The following is a 14639-nucleotide window of genomic DNA, read 5'->3' as shown; positions in this document are numbered from 1 at the left end:
TTCTAGTTGCTTGAAGGGAGTTGGTTGTGTTTAAATACTCTGATTGCTATTGCTACGATAAGGGGACAGTATGTATGTGTGTGTGAAGAAAAAGCACATGTGTTGGGTTAGGAACTATCTGGAGCCTGTGTTACTTTACATGGCTGAGAAAATAGGTGTGAGTGTTGCTGGGTCTTGTTTTTGCTCTGAGAGAGTTAATGATCTCAATAACTTGTCAGTATTTCCTGGACTTGAAAAAAAAAAAAAAAAAGAAACTGGACTGAGTCAATACACTTATTTCCAGCTGAGTGAGACCCTTTACATCAGGACACTCTGTCCTAGCCATTTTGTCATCTTCCCTGGGGAGCCTCCATATATTTAATTTTCAATGTTTGAACATCCGGGTGGCCCAGGAGGGCAGCAGAAAGACTCCAGTCTAACCTACCAGCTCCATATGTTTCTGATTTTAGGTGGTTTGTATGTTTTTCTTTTGTTTGCATTTCAAAGAAGGTGTCTACATGCTCCAGTTTCTCCAGTGGAAGCTGAGAGGCTGGGTCCACCTGCCAGGGTCCTTATTGGAGTTTGGGGCATGCTAGTTTCGTCGTGGTTGTTTTTGACGGCTTGATACATGAACTGAAGTTATTCGTTCACTCATTCTCAGTTCCTTACTGAACCCATAATGTATTGTGCTGCACTATCCCACATCCTTATCCGTTTTGTCTTCGGTGCTGGGCATCGAACCTGGGGCCTTACACGAATTAGGTGTAAGCACTCACCACTGAGCCCCGTTCCCGGTCCCCTTGTGCCCCCTTTCACTGTAGCATTGTTAACCAACTCTTAGGAGAAAGTAAAGTTCTAGGGGCGGCAGAGAAATTTCATCTCCTCTCCCTTTCATCAGACGTGTCTAGATTCACAGTCAATCATCAGGGGTCTCCTCCTACTGTAGGGACGAGTGTTTCCCCAAACACTACCCGGAACACTCACAACCACGTGATTCTGTGAAGTGACAGGCTGCTCCTGTCCTGGAGAAGGGAAAACAGATACCATGCTAACCTCCCCTCCCCTCCCCTTCCAAACCACAAAAGTGGTGACAGTCATTTTTTTCTTTTATTTATACTTTCTCCGATTCCCAGTGTACTCTCCCCATGCAGGGACCTTGTCACTTTTTATATCTTTAGCCTGAGACACTCTTCTAGGCTGTCCCTCTGGTTTCCCTTGCCAGAGGTATTGTACAGCCTAGTATCAAAAAACATGGTCTGACTTCGGGGCTGGTGAGTTGGCCCAGAGGGCAAAGGGGTCTGCCATCAAGCCAACAACCTGAGCATCCCTGAGACCCATGTGGTAGAAGGGGAAAACCGACTCCTCAAGGCTGTTTTCTGGCTTTCACACATGCACGCAGAGAGTTAATGCGATCACAGTTCTATAGGCTACACAGTCAAGTGGATCTCAGTTTGTGTCCTAGCTCAAATATTTATTGGATATGAGCTCTTAGGGAAGATATTATTTGACCTTTAACCATGCTCAGTTTTGATTTGTTCAACAGGAGTAAAACCGATGTCAAAGGGTTTGGGGGCAAGTTCAATGGGTGTATAATCTCGACGCATAAGGAAATCTGTTGTACTGTTTCGCCCCAGGTGCCTAGAAGAAGCCCACCTGCTTATAATTGATGGTAAATACACCACATTTGCTCAGTGACTATATTCACAGAAATGTGAAGCTCTGCGTCTGGCTGCGTGTCCAATAATGGCTTACTGTGTTACATGTGGTTTGTTGTTGTTGTTTTTAAGCTCGAGGATAATTTTATTAAAGTTTAAAAGAAGAAAATTCCAGGGCAGGCAAGCTGTAAATCTCAGCAAATGGAGGAGGGAGACAAATAGAGGAAGAGGGAAAGCTGTGGCTTTTGTCAACTGCCACAGAGTGGATGAGGAGCGACATGGTGGGGAGGAGGGGAAAAAAAAAAAAAGAGTAGAAAATCTCAAAGTGCCAGAGTTGGGAGGCTTTAGGCTCTGGCCAGGAAAGAAAAGGGGAAATTTATGCCTTTGTGAGCCAGGATTCAGAATTTCATGGTGACACTACAGTGTCTGACACATTCGTGTCTGAAGAAGCAGACACAGACGTCTGTACAATGGAGGTGCAAACCTTGAATCGAGGCCAGCCTGGTCTACAGAGTGAGCTCCAGGACAGGACAGCAGAGAGAAACCCTGTCTCGGAAAAAAAGAAAAAAGAAAAAAACAGTTAAGAGCACCCCAAGCAGCACCCTGTTGTCACAGCCTGACCTCTCCTTCTTAGGAAGGAGTCAAGCATCAAGGATCACATACCATTTTTCTTTTTCTTTTCATGATGATGATTTTGTTTTTGAGACAGGATTTCTCTGTGCAGTCCTGGCTGTCCTGGAACTCATTCTGTAGACCAGGCTGGCCTTGAACTCACGGAGATCTTCCTGCCTCTGCCTCCCGAGTGCTGGGATTAAAAGTGTGTCTCACCACGCCCGGCTGCCTTGCTGGTTTTGAACTTGAGATCTGCCTGCCTAAATCTTGGAAACTGGGAGATATTTCAATCAGTGAAGTGCCTATCACCGAAGCACAGGCCCTGAGTTCAGTCAGAACTCAGACGGTGGCACATGCTTGTCATGCCAGGGCTGGGGAGGCGGGGACAGGAGAGGGTCAGTGGCCAGCCAGCATGGCCGAATGGGTGAACCCTAGCTCTCAGTGAGAGACTGTCTCAAAAACAGAACGATGACCAAAGCAGACGAGGTAGGGGTTTGGTGAAGGTGACATGATGGCTCTGTGGGTAAAGGCACTTGCCACCAAGGCTGGCCACCTGAGTTTGATCCAGTCAGGACCCTGTGCAGGGGGAAAAAGAGAACGGATTCCTGCAAGTACATCTCTGGTGTCCACTTGTGTGTGTGTCCATGCATGTGCACGCGCACGCGCGCACACACACACACACACACACACACACACACACACACTAAATACATACATACATACATACATACATACATACATACATACATACATACATACATACGTACGCAATTTTTTTCCCAAAACAGGGTTTCTCTGTGTAGCCCTGGCTGTCCTGGACTCTCTTTGTAGACCAGGCTGGCCTCAAACTCACAGAAATCCACCTGCCTCTGACTTCCTGAGTGCTGGGATTAAAGGTGTGCATCACCTCATCGAGAATAAACATTTTTTTTAAAAGGTCATCCATGAGGAATGACTCCACAGATTGACCGCTGGTCTCCACATACTCTCACACTCGAGCACACACACACACACACACACACACACACACACACACACACATCCTACATGCAAAAATAAATAAATAGACATCTGTGAAAAAAGCCTGCTTTTAATTCTATCCTTAGGCATAATTTTTTTGCTCCTTTGTTGCTTGATCCTAATAAAATAGATTTTGAAAGAAAGTGTGTCTCTTATGTGTGACTCTAGCTTAGAAGAGTTTTCTAGCTTTTAGAAAACTTTTATGATGTTGCCCTCCAAGGGAAGGAAGTAAGGGTCCAATACTCAGAAGCCATGGCAGGCCCATGGACTGAGGCTCTTGCCACAGAACGGCCAGAGCAAACCGAAAGCCAGGGACATCGGACGGAACCTCAAGCAGAGCCTGGACCCTAGCCACACTTCCCTTTTGAAGCTGTCAGAGTGTGACACAGTCTGTCTTACCAAAAAGCGTTCTTAATAGAACTGGTGAGGGAGAGGAGGAGGGGGTTAGCTTTGTTGATGAGTGTTTTTTATCAGGAACAGGAAAATAATAGTTTTAGAGGAAATGATTCCCCTTCACCGGAGAAAGTCAATAGTCTGTAAGGATAACATGGAGGAAATGACAAGTGCCTTTAATGACAGGGAGTCACTGTGTAGGCCTGGCTGGTCTGGAACTCTTTATATAGAACAGGCTGGCCTCAAACTCACCGAGATCCACCTGCCTTTGCCTCTTGAGTGCTGGGATTAAAGGTGTTTGCTGGGACTGAGAGGTGGTTCAGTGGTTAAAAGCACCTGCTGCTTTTGCAGAGGATCTTGGTTCAGGTCCCATTACCCACATGGTGGCTCCCAACAGCTTAGAACTCTAGTTCTGGGAGATCCAACATCCTCCTCTGGCCTCCACAGGCACTACACGAATGTGGTGTGCCTAACTGAAGGCAAAACACTAATACACATAACAAATAAAAATTTAAAATGGAAAAGTCTTTGCCACCATGCCTTACCCTCCAACTAAAGGTTATGATGAGGCCTGATACATGCATAGTGCTTGGAGAGACTGGATTTCCGGCACATGAGGAGTTAAAGCAGCTAGAAAAGCTTTTGTACCGGGAGCAGGGACTGTGTTGCAAGGTCTGGCCTTGCACGCCTTCTGGGCCTTCAGCTCCAGATCTGGTTCCAGAATGATGCAAGACCCCAGTCTCCCAACGGATGCACCCATAGCTGCCGGGCTGGCTCCGAAGCCTGAAGGGTATAAGGTAAAATGGAAATTTTAGGGCCCTTTTTAAAGGAAGCATTGAAAAATCTCAAGATGGCACCAAGCATAGTAGAATATACATAAGGCCCTTATATATATATATATCATACATGCATACATATATACATACATATATAAAGATATATGTGTGTGACAGGGTCTCTCTGTGTAGCCCTGGCTGTCCTGGAACTCACTCTGTACTTTTTTTGGGGGGGAAGAGGGCATTTGAAACAGGGTCTCATTATGTAGCTCAGATTGGTTTAAAACTACAATGCCAGGCTCTCAGAACTACACTTTAAAACTAAAAACCCGAGGTTGCTCTCTGCTCTTCCAGAGGACCTAGAATCACACATGGCAGCTCACACAGGCACTCATGCAGGCAAAACACCAATGCACATAAAATAAAAAAAATAATAAACAAATAAACAAACAAACCAAAACCCCAGGGGCTGGGATGTAGAGCAGTTGTTAGAATGCTTGTTCAGTGTGCACAAAACTCTGGATTAAATCCCCAGTGTGGCATAGACTGAGAGTGAAGGTGTGTACACCTGCAGCGCCAGCTCTCAGGAAGCGGAGGCAGGAAGAGCAGGCATGCACAGTCATTCTCAGCTACAGAGGAAGTTCCAAGCCTCGTCTGTGTGAGATCCTGTCTCAAAAAAGAAAGTAGGAAGAAAGATTCAAGCCAGGCGCAGTGGCACACACCTGTAATTCCACCACTCATGGAGGCAGAGGTAGGCATATCTCTGTGAGTTCGAGGCCAGCCTGGTCTACAAAGCAAGTCCCGGACAGCTAAAGCTACACAGAGAAACCTTGTCTTGAAAAACAAAACAAAACAAAACAAACAAAAAACTGGGGGCTGGAGAGATGGCTCAGAGGTTAAGAGCACTGGCTGCTCTTCCAGAGGTCCTGAGTTCAATTCCCAGCAACCACGTGGTGGCTCACAACCATCTATAATAGAACCTGGTGTCCTCTGCTGGCATTCAGGCAGAACACTGTATATGTAATAAATACATATAAAAAAAAGAAAAAGAAAAACCACAAAAACAAAGAAAGAAAAGTTTCCTTCTTCAGTCCCCCTCATTGTATTTAATATATATATATATTTTATATATATATATATATATATATATATATATATATATATATATATATATATACCATAGATATGTTTATATATACACACAGGCCAGTGCAGCTAATGTCCTCTCTGCTTCTTGTATCACTACACCTGCTTTATTAGAGCCCCAGAGCTGTCCTGTCTCCTGACTGGGAGATCTTCTACAGTGTCCTCCAGGAAACCTGCTTCCTGCCCCCGCACCCTGCGAGTGTCTCCTGTCCCAGGGGAACATGAAATCCCGCTGTGATGCGGTAGGGATGGTGTTCTGGGATTCCCAAGCCAAGCATTCAAAAGGTCTGTCTGGGACTCCCGAAGGCCACCTCAGCCCAGCCTACCCGGTCGACAGGACAGGCGGCACAGCCGCACCAAGAACCGGGTGTCTCCGTGTGCTCCGCAGTCGGGATTTAGCCTCCTTGTCAACCTGACTGCATCAACAGTCACCTAGGGGATACACTTCCGGGTGAACGGGGGTGGGGGGGCTGTTCTCTGGCCTACATGAGAAGACCCGCCCCGAGCGCGGGCCGCTCTTTTCCATAAGCTGGAGGAGAAAGCAACCTCAAATTCGCCTCCCTCCGCTTCCAGACCGCGGCGCGCTGGCCACCCGCCGACCGCTCACCTCACATCAAAGAGAAAAATGAACTGACACCTCATGTATGTAACTCCAGGCTAGGGACCAACTGAAAGCCCTCGAGGAGACCAGCCGAGTCCAGCCGACCCAGACGCCCATGGAAAGAAGTGACAGCCGTCGTTATTTTAGGCTACTGATGATCCGCTAACCAGTGAAAGATTAACTAAGACAGAACCCAGGTTAGCCACAGATGTGAGAGAGTTACCTACTTACAAATCGCTGAGCCAGTGGTTCTCAGCCAGTGGGGTCACGACCCCTTTAGGGGTCAAACAACTCTTTCATGGAGGTCACTTATCAGAGATCTTGCGTATCTGATATTTACATTATGATTCATATCAGTAGCAAAATTACAGTTATGCAGTAGCAATGAAAATGATTTTGTGGTTTGGGGGTCACCACAACATGAGGAACCGTATTGAAGGGTCGAGGCACTAGGAAGGTGAGAACTGCCGACCTAAGCCCTTTTTCCCAGTCTTGAGACAAGGGTCGTAACAACACCTTTCTCCCAGGGCTTGTGTGCAGATAACGTGAGGTCACACGCGGAAACCCCTCAGTCCAAGGTCTGGTGACAAACAGCAAGCAGCTGACAAAGGACAGCTGGTATCCTTGTTTTACTTTTGTAGTGTTGGGGACCATACTCAGGGTGTCAGGCATGCTGGGCAAGTGGTCTACGGCCGAGCTCCAGCCCTGGTCCTGTCGTATTTATTTGCTTAATTGCTTATTCTGTCTTCTTTGTTTGCTTTTGAGACAAGGTCTCCACATGCAGCTGTGGCTGACCCAGAACTCCGTATGTAGACCAGGATGACCTCAAATTCAAAGAGATCCGACTGCCTCTGTCTCCCTGGTGCTATCACCCTTTGGTTTTGTTTACTTATTTTTAATTAGTGAATCTTTGTTTTGTTTTATGTGCATTGGTGTTTTACCTGCATGTATGTCTGTGTGAGGGTCCCCTGGGGATGGAGTTACAGGGAGTTGTGAGCTGCCATGTGAGTGCTGGGAACTGAGTCAGGGTCCTTCAGAAAAGCAGTCAGTGTTCTTAACCACTGAGCCATCACCTCTCCAGCCCGCTGGTTGTCTGTTTTTTAAGAGAGGGTCCATACAGCCTTCCTGGCTGGCCTGAAATTGACCCTATAGACCAGGATGGCTATGAACTTGCGATCATCGTCCTTCCTCTCCTTGCTTCCTGGGTTCTGGGCTCACAGGCATACACCACCACACCCTGTCAAACATTTTAAAACTGTTCGCTGGGTGCAGTGGCAAAGAGCTGTAGTCCTAGTTACTCAGAGGGCCGAGGAAGGAGAATCCTTTGACCCAGGGGCTCAAGGTTAGCCTGGGCAACAATTGAGACCCTCCTTGTCTGAAAAATTAATTGATAGCGACTTCTGTGCGTACCGTGGCACATCTTCAAGATGTCCCACCCAGCAGAGAGGCTCACGCTGGCTGTGAGAGTCATACTTACGAGCATAATCTCCTTTCCACCAGACTGCAGTCAGGGTCACTGCCTGACTCTGTAAGTGATCAGTCGCAACAAGTTTCTGTACAGCTCATGCACCAGTAAGAAAAAAAAAAAAATTCAGAAAAGAGCAGCACAAGACAAGGCGTGCCCTCCAGAGGTGGGAAGACTGGAAATTCCATACCCGGTCCTGGCACCCTCTGAGTAGCTCCAAACTTCCTGTTTAGACACTCTGAATGTGAGCATTGTAAGGGTGGGTGGGCAGGGGCAGGGTCTCACCTGGTTCCTCAGTTTCCACAGGAGGAAGCTGAGGGGCAAGTGAGGGGCTTCACAGCCCACTAAGGGTGGAGCTAGAATTAGAAGCCAGCTTTTCTCCTTTTGCAAACTTAAGGGATGTTGTTACTCTAATTTTATTTGTGTAGGCCAGGCTGAAGTGGTGGTGCTCAAGGCCCACGTTAAACCCAGTACTCAGGTGGCAGAAGCAGGTGGATCTCTAAGTTTAAGGTCAGCCTGGTCTACTGTGGGAGTTCCAGGGCTACGAAGAGAAACCCAGTCTCAAAAAAAAAAAAAAAAAGAAAAGAAATAATTACCCATGACTGTCTGGTTTCATTTCTGTGTACTGTGAGAAAATACGCTGACAGAAAGCAGCAGCATAAAGGGCTAAAAAGGGGTTTGTTTCAGTTTGGCATTCCTTTCCGCTATCGTGGGGAAGTCAAGGTAGGAAGTGGAGGCTTCTGGTTACATTACATCCACTCTGGAGAGCAGAAAGAGATGAATGCATGCAAGCTTGTCCTCCCGCTCACGTTATGCCCAGCTCAGTTTCTCCACTCTTACACAGTTCAGGATCCTCTGCCCGGGAAAAGGTGCTGCCCGTGGTGAGCTGGACCTTTCTACATCAGTTAACTTAATGAGGACCATCCCCTACAGATACACCCCCAGGCAAACCCAATGTAGTCAGTCCCCTCGTTGGAAACTTCCCAAATGATCTGGTCACGTTAAATTAACAATTAAAGCTAACCATTACAATGGCTACTTTTTTTTTTCTTGTTGTTATTGTTAGTTTGTTTGCTTTTGTTTGTCTTGAGACCCTGCCTCATGTAGCTCAAGCTCGCCTTGAATTCTTGAACTTTCTGTTTCTGTCTCTCTTGGTCTTTCGAGACAGGGTCTTTCTGTGTAGCCCTGGCTGCCCTGGAACTTACTATGTGGACCAGGCTGGCCTTGAACTCACAGAGATCTGCCTGTCTCTGCCTCCTGGGTGCTGGGATTAAAAGTGTTTGTCACCACTCCCAGCTCTGCCTATGTCTTTTAAGGACTGGGATTACTGGATCCCAGGTTTAAGGTTTTAAAAAAAAATTTTTTTTTTTTTTAATTTTAAAGGGGTTGGGGGAGCTGGTAGGATGGATCAGTGGGTAAAGCGCTTGCTATGCAAACACTTCATCTGAGTTCAGATCCCATGTATGAAGTTGTGCATGGTGGTGCATGTCTGTAGCCCCAGCGCTGGCCAGTGGGGATCAAGACAGGTGGTTCCTAGGAATTTGCTGGCCAGACAGTGAATTCTGAATTTAGTAAGAGACCCTGACTCAAGCAGCCGCTCAACGTCAGCGTTCGGTCACCACACGCCTTCGAGCACGCGCAGGCGAGTGCACCCTCGTGTGCGTGTGTGAGCTCACATTTATAGGATGCTAACTCAGGAAGGAGATTCCCCTTTGGATTCTGGATGCTGGCAATAATTAGGGCTGGCCGCTTCTCTCTTAGTTCACCAGGCCCTGTGGGATGAATTCACAGCTCTTGCCTGAGTCTTCTGTGACCAAGTACCTGACAGAAACAACTAAGAACGAAGAGGTCTGTTTTGGCGTAAGCATCCCCAGGTCATGGTGACCTAGAGCAGCAGGACGTCACCAGCCCCTCAATCTGTGGTGGCAGAGTGCAGCGCAGGCCTCAGCCTTCCAGGCCCTGTCCCTAGGGATCTGTCTCTACCAGCTACCATCCTCAGTTCTCAGGCTCCAGGACAGTGTCAGCTGATGGGGACCAAGTGCTCAAAACATGGGAGGGGGGCTGGGGAGTAGGGGTGGGGGAGGTGGGGTGGGGCTTTATGTTCCACAAGTAGCCAGGCAAGCAAGTGGGAGTGTCATCGAAGGCTCAGGGCAGTTGCAGGAGAGGGAGGAGTGGTCTGGCTTGATGTTCCAGGCCCATAATCCCAGCACTCAGGAGGAGCAGGCAGCACAGCCAGCTGGAGCCCAGCCTGGGCTCAGGGAGATGCTGTTTAAGGGTCTGGGGAGACGGCCAGGTAAGAGTGCCTGCCCTTGCAGAGGACTTGAGCTCAGTTCCTGACACCCATATCAAGGGACTCAGACCCACCCGTGCCTGCTGCCTTAGGGAACCTGACACCTCCTGCTGGTTTCTGAGGGCACCTGCCCTACTCCCGTGTGTGTATCTACATACACACACACACACACACAATTTTTAAAATGTTTTTAAAAGCCTTTTTAAAAGTACAGTAACATTTGGCAAGATGGTGTATTTTGTAGAGGTGCTTGCTGCCAAGACTGACAGTCTGAATTCAGCCAACACCCAGGTAATAGAGAACCGACTATTTTAGGCAGCCCTCTGACCTCTGTGTGTGTGTCTCCTTTCCCAAATACATGAATGTAGTTAAAATTTTCCAATGAATAAAACAAGTTTAAAAAGTAGTGTATCACAATGAGTCGAAACAGAGCTCTGGAGATCAGTCAGATTCCAATCCAAGCTCCGCTGGGTTATCTCGGGCACACTACTCTCTGGGCGGGGCGTCATTTGCCTCATTTGGAAATCACAGTCAACAAGCGTTTTGGAACCATGGGCTACAGAGGATAAGACAAGATGATATATTTAAAGCATGGAGGGCTGGAGAAATGGCTCATCTTTTAAGAACACTGGCTGCTCTTGCAGAGGACCAGGGCTCTGTTTTTCAACGCCCACAAGTTGGCTCGAGAGCGTTTGTAAGTCTAGATGTGACGCCCTCTTACGGCCTCTTTGGATACTGCAACTGTGGCACACATAACATTCTGGCACCAGCAAGCAAACACTCACACACGTTAAAAAACAAATTGGCTGGGTGTGGTGCTGCACACCTTTAGTCCCAGCGCTTGGGAGACACAGGCAGGGAGATCTCTGTGAGTCTGAGGCCAGCCTGGTCTACATAGTGAGTTCCAGGACAGCCAGGGCTACACAGAGAAACCCTGTCTCAAAAACAAACAAACAAATACTAAAATATAAATAAATCTTCAAGGCCTAGAGTCTGGCACATTGGAAAGCGCAGTGGGGGAACTATCGGTCTCAAAACTCTCATCTTCATTATCACCGTTTTCATGAAGTGTCCGTAATCCTATAGGATCCAAAGCTGGGTCACCCTAAGCCTAGTCTACAAAGCTCTGTCACACGCCATTGAAGATTTTGGTACTATAAGGAATAAATTTCCAAATTCTAACTCAGAGTAGAACAACAAAACCTTTTGCACACACACATATGTATATATGTGTATATATGTATATATACGTATGTGTATATATATATATAATGCCAAAATATTCAATGGCAGATACTCTGTAAGAAATTGTTGTCTTTCTGCAAGGCAGAGTGCAACACCTGGGGGCTTAAAAACCCAGATCTATTTTTACAACTCTCACACAGCCAGCCATGTCTGCAGTCCCTGCACCTGGGAGGCAGAAGCAGGGAGATGGAGTTCAGCTCCCTGCATCCTCACCGGGTGGCTCCCTACTGCCTACAGCCCCAGCTCCAGGGCATCCAGCAGCCTCTGGGTGCACCTGCACTTACATGCACATACCCACACAGACACACAAGCGTGCACATAATTAAAAATAAAAGTAAATCCTCGAAAGGAAACAGGAAGGGGGGAGGGGACCTGTATACCCATAGTAAAATTTCACATAAATTCTTACTGCTTCTGGAAAGCCTCATTGTGCATTCAGTAACAATGATTGCCGCCATTGTTAACATATTAATTATGTAAGCCAAGCGAATGGCAGTGGATGAATTCTCCAAGGCCAATTAGCTAATCATTGTGTGTGCATGCAGCCTTCGGAAGGAATGCCCCCATTCACTCACTCACAATTGACAGTCTGCTTGCCTAAACTTATCCTGTACATTTAGAAAAAAAAAAAAAATTGTGGGTTCCCGTCTGCCCAGGGGATTTTTTTTTTTTATTACTTGTTTATGAAAACAGCAAGTTGCACAAGAGCCTTGCTAGCTTTTTTTTTTTTTCCCCAAACGATTTCGTAGTTTCCTGGTAACCATTCAGTCATCTCTTTCAACACCCTGACATGACATAAAGCTGAGGCTGAACCACCCGCTCACCACACAAGACACACACTTGCCTTGAGCCTTGGCTAGGTGAGGAGCTCGGGGCGGACTAACCAGATTCACTCATGAGCAAGCAGAACCATCTTCTGGTGATCAACGGCAAGAACTGCTGTGTATTCAGGGATGAAAACATTGCCAAAGTCTTGCCGCCGGTGCTGGGGCTGGAGTTTGTGTTCGGACTCCTGGGCAATGGCCTTGCCCTCTGGATTTTCTGTTTCCATCTCAAGTCCTGGAAATCCAGCCGGATTTTCTTGTTCAACTTGGCTGTGGCTGACTTCCTCCTGATTATCTGCTTGCCCTTCCTGACGGACAACTATGTCCAAAGATGGGACTGGAGGTTTGGAGACATCCCCTGCCGTCTGATGCTCTTCATGCTGGCCATGAACCGACAGGGTAGCATCATCTTCCTCACCGTGGTGGCTGTGGACCGGTACTTCCGGGTAGTCCATCCCCACCACTCCCTCAACAAGATCTCCAACCGGACGGCGGCCATCATCTCTTGCTTCTTGTGGGGCGTCACCATCGGCCTGACCGTCCACCTCCTATACACGAACATGATGACCAAAAACGGCAACGCAAATCTGTGTAGCAGCTTCAGCATCTGTTACACCTTCAGGTGGCATGACGCAATGTTCCTTCTGGAATTCTTCTTGCCCCTGGGCATCATCGTGTTCTGCTCGGCCAGAATCATCTGGAGCCTACGGCAGAGACAAATGGACAGACATGCCAAGATCAAGAGGGCTATCAACTTCATCCTGGTGGTGGCCATCGTCTTCATTATCTGCTTCCTGCCCAGCGTGGCCGTGCGGATCCGCATCTTCTGGCTCCTCTACAAACACAACGTTCGGAAGTGTGAGATCTACTCCTCGGTGGACCTGGCCTTCTTCACCACGCTCAGCTTTACCTACATGAACAGCATGCTGGACCCAGTGGTCTACTACTTCTCCAGCCCATCTTTCCCCAACTTCTTCGCCACATGCATCAACCGCTGCCTTCGAAAGAAAACAATGGGCGAAGCAGATAACAACCGGAGCACAAGCGTGGAGCTCACGGGGGATCCCAGCACCACCAGAAGCATTCCAGGGGCGTTAATGGCCGATGCCAGGGAGCCATGCAGTCCCTCTTATCTGGCCTCCAGGTCTCATTAAGTCACTATGCCAAGAAGGGAGATTGCCACTCAGGCCTAAGCTCTCTGGAGAGACAATTTGGCCGTTGCACAGAGTAACATCATCAGACTTGGCTTACGCTTTCTTGGAACTTCCAGATTCAGAGAATCGGATTTAGAGAAACAGCGTGGTGCAGTTGGCGGCTTGGTTGCAAGATTCAGGTGGCCGTAGAAATCTCAGAGGAACAGAAAGCAGTTTCCAGACAGCGGAAACTTCTTAGCCTCCCAAGCCTACAGAGCTAAGGAGTCCTGCAGAGTCTGAGCCCAGACAGGTCCATCCGCACCTGTCTATGGCTGGCTGGTGTCCTTCCTCAGGCGGCTCAAAGCCTCAGATGCTCTTTCACCCCTAGGGTCCTACCTAGCCTGTCGGTGGGCCCCCGTGAGGACAAGGAGAGCCAAGAAACTGGAGAGGATCTCTGCCCAGGTGTCACTGAAAAGCCAGTGGGTCACTTGTGTCCTGGGGAACCGATTCACTTCTCAGGCAATCTTTAGCAGGAATCGAGGAGGTGGGGAGATCTGATTGTTCTCTGAGTCTCCAATAATGGTAAGAAGGGGACAGCCCTAGGAGGGACTGAACTAACAGTGTTGGAGGGAATCAGACAAATCAGCAAGAAATTCAGCTGAGCAGTTCAAAGGCTTCGGGGAGAGCAGCTGCTTCCCTCCTGCCTGCTTTTCTTATTAAGGGGTTTAAATGTGTCCACGGGTAAAGGAGGCAGGGGAGTTCCTCCCGGTTCATCGCTTGTGTTTCTGTACTTAACATCTACCATTTCAATAAATTTCGGCAGGAGGCAGTCTGCTGTGTCATTCGTCTGGGTTAGGGTTCACAGAAACGGTCTTCTTACTTAAGACCTGTCTGGGTTATGAACTGCATCCTAGCAGAAAAACCCAGTGCGCTGCAAAGCATGGGAGGGCACGGAGCTCCATCATGGGGCCGCTCCGGGGACGTGTGGGGAATATGGGACGCAGCTGCATTTGGGAAGGCTGTTTCAGAGTTTGCTGAGGAGCTTTTCTCTTCACAGTTTGGCGGGCATTGCTATAAATAGCTGTATATTAAAAAGAAAAGAAAAGAAAAGAATCAGACTGGAGTGGGATTTTTTTCTCCACCCCCAGGAAGGGGAAGGTGAGCTTCCTAAGGAATGGTTTCAGTTCCTAGTCCAGAGGCGGAAAGGAGATGTACAGGTTTGAGTCTGCCAGTTGAGAAACAAGTTTCTGATGTCCTTTCATTTCCATTTTCTGTCCCTCCTTGATCCTTTGGCAAGATGAGACTCACTTTTCCCTCCTGAGCTGGATGCAGATTAAGAATTCAGACGCTCAGATTTCTCAGCCCTGGGTGGACAGATGGAAGGTCTTGAGTTAAAATGTTCTCAGTTTACTGTCCATTACAGTCAGCTCCTAGAGGTGGGAATTTAAAAGCAGGGGCCGCCTTCTGGCAGATGACAGACAGGAGCCTGGAGCTGAACAG

The 14639-nt window shown here is 47.9% G+C and overlaps 1 protein-coding gene across 1 annotated transcript; it reads left to right on the top strand.

Moving 5' to 3' along the window:
* The first annotated feature begins 12077 nt into the window (after positions 1–12077).
* Hcar2 (hydroxycarboxylic acid receptor 2) lies at positions 12078–13902 on the top strand. Its single transcript, XM_055606322.1, is given in 2 exon segments — positions 12078–13157; positions 13160–13902. Coding segments are annotated over 2 exon segments (1158 nt in total). The 3' UTR covers positions 13238–13902.
* The last annotated feature ends 737 nt before the right edge of the window (positions 13903–14639 follow it).

This window comes from Psammomys obesus, unplaced genomic scaffold (assembly GCF_907164565.1).
Source record: "Psammomys obesus unplaced genomic scaffold, mPsaObe1.curated_primary_1811, whole genome shotgun sequence".
In the NCBI taxonomy this organism is placed as follows: domain Eukaryota; kingdom Metazoa; phylum Chordata; class Mammalia; order Rodentia; family Muridae; genus Psammomys; species Psammomys obesus.
The sequence above is the reverse complement of the archived record's forward strand: the minus strand, read 5'-3'. Positions and strand labels throughout refer to the sequence as shown.